General features: G+C 35.7%; 1 protein-coding gene across 1 annotated transcript; it reads left to right on the top strand.

Annotated features, from left to right (window-relative positions):
* Window positions 1-532: 532 nt before the first annotated feature.
* LOC104618313 (zinc finger protein 280D-like) lies at window positions 533-11,055 on the top strand (the record flags this gene model as incomplete). Its single annotated transcript, XM_010283865.1, has 4 exons — window positions 533-674; window positions 4,506-4,571; window positions 4,779-5,032; window positions 10,938-11,055. Coding segments are annotated over exons 1-4 (580 nt in total), but the record flags the coding sequence as incomplete, so codon positions are not given.
* Between the last annotated feature and the right edge of the window lie 530 nt (window positions 11,056-11,585).

The following is an 11,585-nucleotide window of genomic DNA, read 5'->3' as shown; positions in this document are numbered from 1 at the left end:
GCAAAATCTTACACAATTTGTGGGGCTGTGGTAGGTTGGGGGTTTGGGTTGGGTTTTTTTAGATGCAAAGAGAATAAAGCTGTAACTAGTGCTTCAGTAACTCGGTTGTGACAGGTATATTACATGCTTCACAGTAGGGTCTTCACATTTCTTGTGAATCACTTACCTGGAATAGGAGTATTTTTAAAAAGATTTCACTGTGATGTTGGAGGCTTTCTCTGATAGTTGCTGGTGGATTGTACAGAAATAGTTTAAATTATGTGGAGGATGTACTGGGTCTTCTCTCATTTTTGATAGCTAAGATGAAAATTGAAATAATTGCCAGAAAGGTGATGTGGCGTCAATCTCTGAAGCTATTACATATCAGATCAGGTTCAACCTGTACAGAACGTGGCGAGGGTGGGGAAGGAAGGCTGTTCTATGGGAATTATCATCAAGTGCAATAACCTTTACGGAACAGTGAAACATTTGTTGCATGGAAGTACTGAATGTTTTGGCATGTGTGTCTTGGTTTTTACTGTCTAGTCTCAAGATGGCAGAATTATTTATGGAATGTGAAGAAGAGGAGCTTGAACCATGGCAAAAGAGAGTGAAAGAAGTGGAGGAGGATGATGAGGATGATGATGAGCCAATCTTTGTTGGGGAAATCTCAAGCTCGAAGCCAGCTACTACATGTAAGATAACGTTTTCCATAATTTAAAACAGGTATTTCAAGGTGTAAAACTTTAAACTTACTTTGAAAATACAGAGGTTTTTAACTGTAACACTTAAGAAATTCTACTTCTTAAAGTTGTTCTGTAGTTCACTGTCATACTGAAGACTGTAATTCTTAAGAAATTCTGTCCGAAAAGCCAGGTTATGCACAGCTGTGTCTACCTCTAACCTTAAATCTCTGAAGTCAAAACAAGGACATTTGAAGGTTTTTGCATTAACAATATGGTTAAAAATCCAACATACACAGTGCTGAAACCATGCATGCAGTTGTTCTTAATATAGTTGATGTTTAGTTAGATACTTGGAAGTGTCTCCCTAGTAAAGTAATGTGCATGAATTTAAACCTTCACATTACAGTCCCTCTTTTTTCTCCATCCCACATTTCATGTGTTGGTGGACTGTCTGAATGGGTGGCCATCATTCTGACAAAACCAAGGTAACTGTCTTAAGTGTCTATAATAATAGCACAACCAGGAAAAGTGATTAATGTGAAAACAGTAGAAACCTCTCTGTTAAGTAAGAGATTTTTATTAATAAATTAATTCATCCCCTGTAAAATGAAGAGTTTTTTTTCATCAAGTTCTGTAGTTTTCTCCTAATGCAGGCAGTGCAGGGAGTGAGGTTAGGTGGTTGTGATGGCAGCAGATGTGTCAGGATTCCATGTTTGTCCTGTGCTTGGCTTTGGCAGGTAAGTGAAGGAGAACATTATTTTTGTTATTTAAATTAATTTTAGTAACGAAACTTTTTGGTTTCTGTATGTGGCCATCTTGTCAATTGTTAAGAGGTTTGCCCTAAGGCTTCTCCAGGTATCGAGTACATAAAACTTTGCCTGATGAGGTTTACTGCTTTCAGTTTCTCCCTCATCTCTGCTACACTTTGTATCCAAGATTTCCATAGTCATTTTCTGAAGGTGTATAGTTTGCAGTGAAGAATCTCAAGACAAAATGTTAAACTAGGCTCTACTGCATGGACTGTGGAGCTATTGTTAGCTGTTCAGTCATTTTAATTCACAATACTTTCATCTCGTATCTGAACTCTATTTTACTTCGTTACTCACTGCGATAGTAAGTCTAATGCTTCTTACACTAGCTTTAAAAAGTGGAAAATTATGTTTTAAATATTAAAGAAATACTGAAGGTGATGCTAAAGTTCCCTCACCTGAAAACAGTTCTTAAGGGTTAATTTTTTTAAATATTTAAAAAATATTCTAGATCCTCTTGAAAATTTGAAGAATATTTTGATTTACTCTAAGAAGTTTTCTGTAGTTACAAACTTCTAGAAGGAGTGAAAAATATCCATACTGTTTTCTCGAAGGCCCAGAGACCTCTGGATTGCTAATGGTCATTGGCAGTAGGTCATGGCATAGAACAACTATTAAAGCACTAGGCATACATTGGAACAACAAATATGCCAAGTTGCATTGCAGTTATTATAGTCTCAAGTTTTTTGGTTTTGTGTTTGGGTTTGGGTTGTTTTTTTTTTGTAATTATAGAGGATAGAAATAGTTCAGGCTAAAACTATAGTTTTGATATTCAGCAACTTGAAGAACTTTGGTAAAAGATAGAGACTTACAATGTATGCATCTTATTCTAGTGCTGTCCATACTCGGTCCTGACACAAGTAAAATCACTTCTGGTATAACTTTTTACTTTATCTCTTTTCCTTCCCTTTCCTCAACTTTTCTCTTTGTAATCTTCTACTTCACTATCAAAAACAGCTATGGAAGAATGACCTCAGTTCTTCTCTGGCTTGTAAGTAGCACTACCTGGCACTAGTCAGGTTTCAGTTTGTTATTGGTGATAGGCAAGACACAGTGAACTCAAGTTTGCTTATCACTGTTGTTCAGTTTTTACCTGAGAAAATTCCTGTCTGATCAGAGGAAAACTTAGACGACAGACAGAGACTCGCATGTAGTTCTTAATTTTTCTGAAAGATATATTTTCTGTGATACATAGCATTTTTTTAACCTTTTCCTGACAATGCAATTATCAGTTTTTATACAGACTGGTGTGGGAAACTTGAAGAAAATAGTTAAAAACCCAACTTTGACCTGCTGGCACAGTGTCATGTACAATAAAGTGCCTTTTTTGATGTAGTGGAGGATTAGTTTGGGATGAAAAGTAGTTCACACTTTGTTCCCTTTACCATTTCCTGCAACTGCTCATTTTTCCTACTGTTACTGCTCGTTTTTCTTTCTTCCTTTTTCATAACGATACAAACCTGTAATTTGTTGCTACTTTGAAATATTGTTTTGCATGTTAGCTGTCTTATACTTCAGTGCTGTTTTACCTAAACAGGGCAAATAATGCTTTGATGGGGGAGGGGGAAGGGCACATCAAGTCTGTGATCAATCACTTGAGTCATGTAAGTCTAGTTTATAATTTCAAATCACAGGCTTCCTGAAGTGTTCTTTTTAAAAACACTAAAATCTACCTTTGTATTTTAGGATGTCAATTATGTGTGCATCAGACTGTCTGAAGCTGAATATGGGGTTTTTTTTTAGGTTGATGAAGGCTTTAGTTTCATTTCACTCTGGAATTCAAATGTGATGTATAGACTTATTAACAAACACAAAAAAGTATGTGTTCAGCTAAATGCTGAATTAAGTTTTTCCTGACTCGTAGTTAGTGTTGAAGTAAAAATAGTATTACTATTGCAGGACAAAATTTCATTATGTCATAAAAAATTCAAACCTGTTTGTATCTGTTGGTTGCAGCTGCTTTTTTATTACTATGAATGCAGGTGACAGGTTGAAAGCTGTGATCTTCTGAGCTCTACTGCTATTAGATTTATTTATCAACCTGAGTTGTGTATACTAGTGAGCCATTGCTGGTAGAAACAGCCTTAAGGTTATTAAACACAACGTGTAGATATTCTAAGATCTATTGTTTGAGATACTGATGTAATTTGACCCTGGTTTGAGAAGGTACTTTAAATCTTGTTGGTTAGGTATTGGAGAATCAATCTAATTTCATATGCATATTTTCACATGTCGGAGCAAGAAACTTGACAGCAACTAACAGAATTGAGAATCTGGCAGTATAAAAATATTTTTATTTGATTAATATTTTTGTAACATTCTGGAATGATCAGAAACCCCAGACTAAGGAATAAGAAGTTGGGGAATATTGGTGGCATTAGTTACAGAGTAAACACCAATTTAAGAAATTTCATGTGTTTCTCATGAGCTAGAACTCTGGTCATAGATGACCGTATAGGATATGTAAGAAAGTCATTGCTTTTGTAATGCAGTTCCCACACAACTCCTTTTTGATTGTTGGTCGGTTAATTTTTCTTCCACACTGGAAAATTGAGATCATGAAGTCTAAAGACAAGTTTTTAAGTGCTCTATTTTCCTGGAATACAGAGGCAAATTGTGTAGTTACTGGTTTAGAGAAAATGATTCCTTTAGTGTAGAGCAGCTCTAGTATTTGGGGAACTTACTATGTATATGAGAAACAGAAGTGAATAAATGCGTAATAATCAGCAAAAGTAAGTATTTGTGGACTGTTCTTTTTGTTTGCACTCTTATTTGTATGTTAATCTATTTCCAAGAAAATAAAAACTGAGATTCTTAGGTGAACTAGCTTAACCTAAGAGAAGTAGAAGAACATATCTTAATTTGTACAAATGACGCTTTGTTTTGCCAGGTATTTATTTTAGAAATAATATTCTAATTTATAAGTCAAATCCTAATTGGCTTGCTTAATGGATATGAATGCTGCTTTTAATTTGAAAAGCAATTAAGCTATTAATTTAACTGCAATTAAGATAAATGTAACTTTTGACAGATATATTGAACAGAATCAACCTCAGCTCATCACGAAGGGGGATACAGAATGGTGCACCCAGTAGAGGTACTTTATTGTCCTAATATGGTAATTAAAAACAAAAAATCCACAACACTTATGAAACCTCTGACTGCAAAATTATATAAAGATAACTTTGGAATCCTTTGCAACAGGTACAATTACTACATTCAAGCCTGACAGTCACCATTACGCGACACCTGCCTCCAACCCCAGTGCCATGCCTGTTTCATCAGTCTTTCAGTCTGTATCCAGACTCGGTTCAGCCGTTGTCTATACCAGTGAATGTTTCAGGAACTTCACAAACACTGCAGAGACCAGTTGCTGGATGTTTATCAACACAGCAGATGCCTGGGTCAAGTTCTGGAATAACACAGCCTGTTAGCAGACCTGTAACCATTCCAGTGACGACACAGCCAGTATCGAGAAATATCACGATTCCTGTAGTGGCTCAACCTGTATCCAGGCCAGTGACTACTGTAACAGCACAGCCTGTAATACTCAATCAGGTAAATTTTTATTCCATTAAACTGTAAAATACTCAGGTACAATTACTTTTGAATTAATTAATGAGGAACATACTGACTCAGTCTAGTAATTTGAAGACCTGGACTAGATTATAAACTAGCATTATATAAACCGGTACTAGGACCATAACCTTGCACTGGTGAATAGTGTTAGTGAATAGTCAAATATATTTGCAAATGCTGATTTGCAAGACTCAAAGATGGTAGCTTTAGTAACAGTGGAATTACATTAAATGATAAACCTTAGACATAAGATATATCAATACTGTTCATTTTATTTAGGTTGTGTGGAGAAACGATGGCAATTCTCATTCTTTAAATTTTGCAGATTTCTCTGCTCAAAGGCGGGTCCTCTTTTTATTGATAAATTAATTTCATTTTTAAATAGCTTGCATTTGGCCTTTAAAGTAACTTTGTGGCTCTCCCACCTGATTTTTTACAGTGCCTCTCTTGAGATTTTTGCTTCTTAAGTGGATGTTGTAGTGATAGCTTCTTAGGTGTGTTTGCTTTTTGGTTCACATGTCAGTTGAAGTGAAACAGTAAGGAGGACTTAACCAACCAAAAGGTGCAGGGTCAGTAGATGAAACAATTTGGCAACATACTTGTTTTGTTTGAAAAGCCAATTATGTACATAGACCTTGTATCATAGATCTTCCTGGATTGCCACAGAACCTCAGAATGATAACTTTAGGGCGTCAAGTTAGATGCCATTTTTATTGCCTTAGCTGTAGGACATTTGTGAGAGAGAAAACATGAAACATGAAGATTAGAATTTCATATTGGTATAAGGTAAACTATGATGTGATACCTCTATTGAAAATAACTTAAGTTGGAACTGTTTAGTGTGCCTATATTAGCTACTAGTGTTATAATATTAGCTGCAGGTTAAAATAAAGCCTGACAGTAGGCACTGTCTCCATCATCCATGCAAATATACACGTGCAGTTGTTCCAGCTGTCAGTCTTTTGGTATAAATAAAAATCATGCAGCCTAATGTATTGTGCATTTGCTGAACAGGGGTATCAGTCTGGATGAACATAGTTAATAAAGCCATTAAAACATGAGAATTAGGTGTTCTTCTGAGGACTTGTGGTTAAATCATTGCTGATGGGGGTTGTATTTTAAGTAAAAAAATGTGATGGAATCATTGCCTGTCGACTGGGAAGCTGAATTTCTGGCAGATTCATTAGGAGAGAGCTTGTGCTTTCCAATTTTGAGTCTTCAGCAGTTGATTGAGAGTTTGTAGAGAGAAATTGTGGGCATGTCTGGTAAAGCAGGTTAGCTTATATCAGTCTGTCACTGTATCTAAGGAGGCCTAAAAATGATATAATCAACAGTCTGGGTATCAGTAGGATATCTAGATTGCCTCTGGAGTCCTCTTAAATATGTCTTTATAAAGCAGAACAGTTTAATACAGAAACGTCTGCTACTTCACATAAGGTCTACACATATTTCAAGTCTGTGAATTTTATTTCTATAAAAGTTTACTTATTACATAGTATGCTTTATTAAATCCCTCAAATGAGTACTAGGATGTCTTGCAGAATCTTTACCGCAAAAGAAAGCCCCCTGCTTTACTACCCTTGCCCATACATGCTCATGTTTTTGTTCTAATAGATAAAACTACTAGTGGCATCTACGTTGTTTTAATTAGAAAACCTTAGAGTAAACAGACCTAGGAAAGCTGAACTTCTCCAAAAGGTGTATATAAGCTGGACATAATTCATCAAGACCGTGACTTCCTTTAAAGACACTATGCACACAGCACTTATTTTTATGAGAGTTCTTTCTCATTCATTGAGTTAACTTTCAACAGGAATGTCACAGGTGAGACTTTAAGTTACGTAGTCTTGCTTTGCCAAAATCTGCAGGTTGTTCTTTTCTGGCAGAAGAGAGAAATGCCTGTTTGAAGAGGTTGTAGCCTGAAATACAACTTTCAAGGTACACAGCATGGAAAAGGATCTCTAACCATGTATTAGTCAGTTTTGTCTAGTCTAAGTTAGACTGACATGCTTTAGGAAGTAATGCATCCTTTTCTGGGATATCCAGTGCATAGGTATTCCACTGTTGAAATTATCATGTATTATATGGTTTGCTTACAGTGTTGACATTTTGATCATGGCTTTCATGAGCGCTCAATTTTTTTAGGTTATCCTAAACGTCAAAACCTATTCTTTGGATGTTAAGAAATTCTTGAGTACCTTTAGGAAGATTTTTCTGGGGTTTTTTCCTTGCTAAGACATGCTTAAAGTGAATCTTCCATCTCTTCAACTTAACTTTTCTAGATTTGGAATTGTATTTCCAATTTTAGCCCTGTCTAGAATAACTTTCCTGTTTTTGTAATGTTCCTGCCACTTGACTATGTTATACTTTTTATGGGGAAAGGCTTGTTTGGTATGCTTTTTTTTTAGTGAGGTACTATAGCTCAGCTTCTTGGTTCTGTGATATTTAGTATCGCTCCTGCCACATTGTCATTTGCTGTTCTTGGTGTCATATGCATACTACCTGTATTTTGTTTCATGCCCTTGATTTGAATTGTCTTCATTCAAGAGCTCCTTAGATATTTTATTTATTTTTCCACCTCCCCACCCCTTATCTAGTCATTACTTCACTTGTGGCTACTGTTTCGTATTGAAGATTTTCTGCCTTGGTCTTTCTGTGACACTTTTGTTCACACATTTTCTGTTTCTTCCCAACTTGGTTCTTCCTAAGTGGCAAGGGCTTCAAGTAATTTTTTTCTGGGAAATATTTGATGTTTGGATCTTCAGCTTCCAGATGTTGAAACTTACCTTTAAAATTAAAATATTGTGATGTGAAGATGACTGAGGTATGACTAGACACTGGCAGGACCCCTCTTTAGCTGAACATCCTTCAGAATGCCTTTGCATTCTTGATAAGGTACAATATTTTTTAATCTCAGGGTGTCAAACTTTTTTTCTTTGGGAACTGATTGCTTTTGATCACCAACTGCGTTGAAACACATTTCCTCAATTTCATAACATGTAGGCCTATAATTTACCTTTTCTCAATGCTTGGTATTCCAGTTTTATCAGTGAAATGCCTGTTTCCAATCACAGGCTTGATTCACTGACTTCCTGTAATAGTCTGGTTTTTGTGTTCTTGTTACTGCACTATGTTAATGCAGCTCCAAAATTTTTGAGTTGAATTTGGCTTCAGTCATACTGTTTACAGCAATTCTAATTCAGTCAGAGCTGCTGTTGTTGTATATGATAGCATAGGGCTATCCTCTTCTTTACAAAAAATTTCTTTTTAGTGGTAAAGATCTTCCCATAATTCAGCACTCAGATTGCTCTCCAACAAGCCCCCAGGCAATTCTCTCCATATCATTCCCCTACTTAATAGGCACTTTCTCAGTCTGAGTGTGATTCAGGTTGTAGTTGTTCCCAGTTAATTCTGAGAGAGCAAAGATCTGATACCATGCATTGTAATTCCTCTGTGTAGATTTGGTTACTAGTTATCATGTTGGTTTCCACAGTTAGGAAATCTGGGATGCATAGTATGAAACAAGTATTTTCAACAGCCTCTTGGAAAACGAAGAGTGGTGGTGGTATTTTTTTTTTTTACTTGAGCCCTAAGAATGTCATTTATAAAGGTGTTGGGTTTTGCCTTTTTGCATGTGAGAGCACCTGTACATGTCAGTTTGATTTTTTTTTTTTAATTGATGTTTGCTTAATTGATGTAAAGCTGTTTTGTTTTTTTCTTTAAAATGTTTTTGCTTTCTAAAGCATGGGAAGATATTGGTGTTGTCTCTGTCATTTTACATACAGAAAAATTGTACGAAAGGAATAAATGTAAACATAAAAGGACATTTTGAAAATTTTGAGATTTTGGATTTCCACGATGTCTGTTCTTACTTTCTTACTTGCCTGATATGTTTAATATATACTAGGGAGATGTACACTGGGTACACATAAAAACAAACCACAGATTAGTAAGAGAAGCAGATTTTGTGTGCAGCTATTTTATTGGTCATATTTCAAATATAGGTGATGTGCATAGTCCTTCACACTAAGAGCCTACCACAGGCTTACCACCTGAGCATTAGTTGTGCTTGACATGGGGTTTGCAGGCTAAGCTGCTTTCCTTTCAATTTCACTGGCTAGTCTGAAACCATTGTGGCTACAGCAACACCTGCTCTGTTGTTAATGCAGCTCATGTAGCTGTTACTCATAAAAAATAAGGCAAAGAAATTTAGTAACTTTTTTCCACAGCTACTCCTGAAGTGTTTAATTTGGTTAGATTGGATTAGGTCCCAGAGGAAAGAATGGCTCTTGATTATCGTTAAGGCCCTGCAGGGTCTTCATTTAAGAGATGTACGAGAAAAAGGCAGGATGGGGAGAAGCATCTTCCTTTTTGTTCAAATTTTTTATGGTACTTAGGAGTCCTAAAACAGATTATCATACCTGTATGTGTACTTGTGCACTTCTTTAGACTTCTTCACATCAAGTTTAGTCAACATGGTGATAGTTAAAAATGTGGTAACTTGCACAGGGATGTTTTCAAATAAGTAGCACAATTGTGAATGGGAAGCATTTTGTGAGATTGATCTTTACGGCAAAAAGTATTTTGGCCTTTGTCTTATGGATATACTGATGACAAAGTCCCTGTATATGTATTGGAATTTTTTTTTTTTTAAGAAAACTGGACTACTTTTGTTGAGAGTTTTGTTTCACAGTACAGCTTGATTAAGTGTAGCTGATTGAATTCAGAACAGAAAGTGCCAATGTTTTGTTGTTCATACCTTAATGTTGAAATTAAACCTAACTCTATTAAGTTTTTCTTAACTCCTTATTGCTACTGCTGAAAATATTTCATGTTCCAGACTGTTTGTGTTAGCATTAATGGCCTATTAAGATGTGAGCAGTATTGATGAATCTTGGAAAGTACGTTTCTCTCATACCTCACCCCCCAACCTTGAATATCTGTAAAAAGAACTACATTTCATGTTTCTTTTTGCTCCAGATTTTACCTATTGAGTGATCAGTGAAGGTGTTTAGTTTTAACAGCTTTCAGTGTTGGAGCCAAGAAATGTAGACTATCTAATTTTTTAGGTTATATGTAGTACTAAAGGGCAAACCTTTTAAACTGAAGGGTAAAGAGGATACCTGTACTTGGAGATGCTCAAAACGTAATGTAACAAGATGATGAGAAACATGAACCAACTTTTGGCTTAGCTGTGCTTTGAAAAGAGGGTTTGATTATATTATTTACAGAAGTCCTTATGAAACGAATCTACATAAAAGAAAAAAAACCCTTAGTGATATCATGAATTTGAGTGCCATTCCCAGTCAACATGCTACAGATACACTTCTACTTTCATTAAAGCTTGACCACTTAGTAGTATTTGATTGATTTAATATCATCTTGCTTTGAGAATCTTCTGCTTGTTGCAAGTTTGTGCTACTTTTGAGTTCTGTTTTCTGATCTTTTGAAATGCAGCTAGCTGTTGCACAAAAGTAACATGCAAATGCCTGATTTTGAATTGCAGGAAGAAAGTACTAGAGTTTTTTTAAAAACTATTGAAGTATAACTCAAAACATCATGAGAGTTTTGAACAAAAGCAGTTAAAATTAGCAATTCAAACAGGTTTAGTAATATTTCATCAAATGGACTTTCTTGGGTCTTACAGTTGTTTTAACTATACTGAAACACAGCTATGAATAAATTAACAACCACTGATAAGAGTTGCAAACTTATCAAAATGTCAAAAGAAACTATTTTGGGAGATAGTAATTAACTTGATATACAGCTGAGTACTTGTGAGTACTTTTAAGCAATCATGTTTTTAAAATAAACCCTTTGAAGCCTGCAAGTACAAAAATGTTAAACCTCAAATTTCTTTTCCCTCTTGAAAATATCTTATTAGGATTATATTATGGATTCTCCACCAGCTGCACCAGATAATACATCTGGTATACTGTTTGGTGTGAGACACAACTCGGGAGTTCCACAGTACCAGACTGGGCCAGCAGTGAATGTAACAGGTGGGTATAACTGTAGTAGTTGTTAAGAGAAAGAAACAGCCTAATGTCATTTAACTGTAGTGCAGATCTTTGGGTTATAACTTTAAATAGACTTTCTAGAACCATAGTATAGCTACTTTTTCCTTCCCCCTCTACATAACACTGTGTAATGTTTAATGAAATAAACTGGAGCATTGTGTTGTCAGACTTTGCTTTTCAGCACGTTAGACTGACTGTAATATCAACTGATGCCTTCTTATAATGCTCATTTAGATGGAAAAAAATATTGCCAGATTCACTGTAATTTTTTGACCGATAAAGGCTCATTTTCAGTATATCCAGCACTCTTTGACTAGCCTGAATAGGAATGGCTATTAGCAAGAGCGAGGCTGTGAACAGTACCAGAAGAACTTCCTGAGACTACTGAGTGGATTCCCTGTCATGATGATCCTGGTTTCCTGACTGCTATGTATAGGAGTTGGAGTAGGTGGGATCAAAAGGATCCTGTCTGGAAAGGAGAGGAAGAGAAAGAATGCATAGTTTGACAACTA

Source organism: Phaethon lepturus, unplaced genomic scaffold (genome assembly GCF_000687285.1).
Source record: "Phaethon lepturus isolate BGI_N335 unplaced genomic scaffold, ASM68728v1 scaffold46323, whole genome shotgun sequence".
NCBI classification, from domain to species: domain Eukaryota; kingdom Metazoa; phylum Chordata; class Aves; order Phaethontiformes; family Phaethontidae; genus Phaethon; species Phaethon lepturus.
Note: the sequence above shows the minus strand (reverse complement) of the source record. Positions and strands in the feature narration are given on the sequence as shown.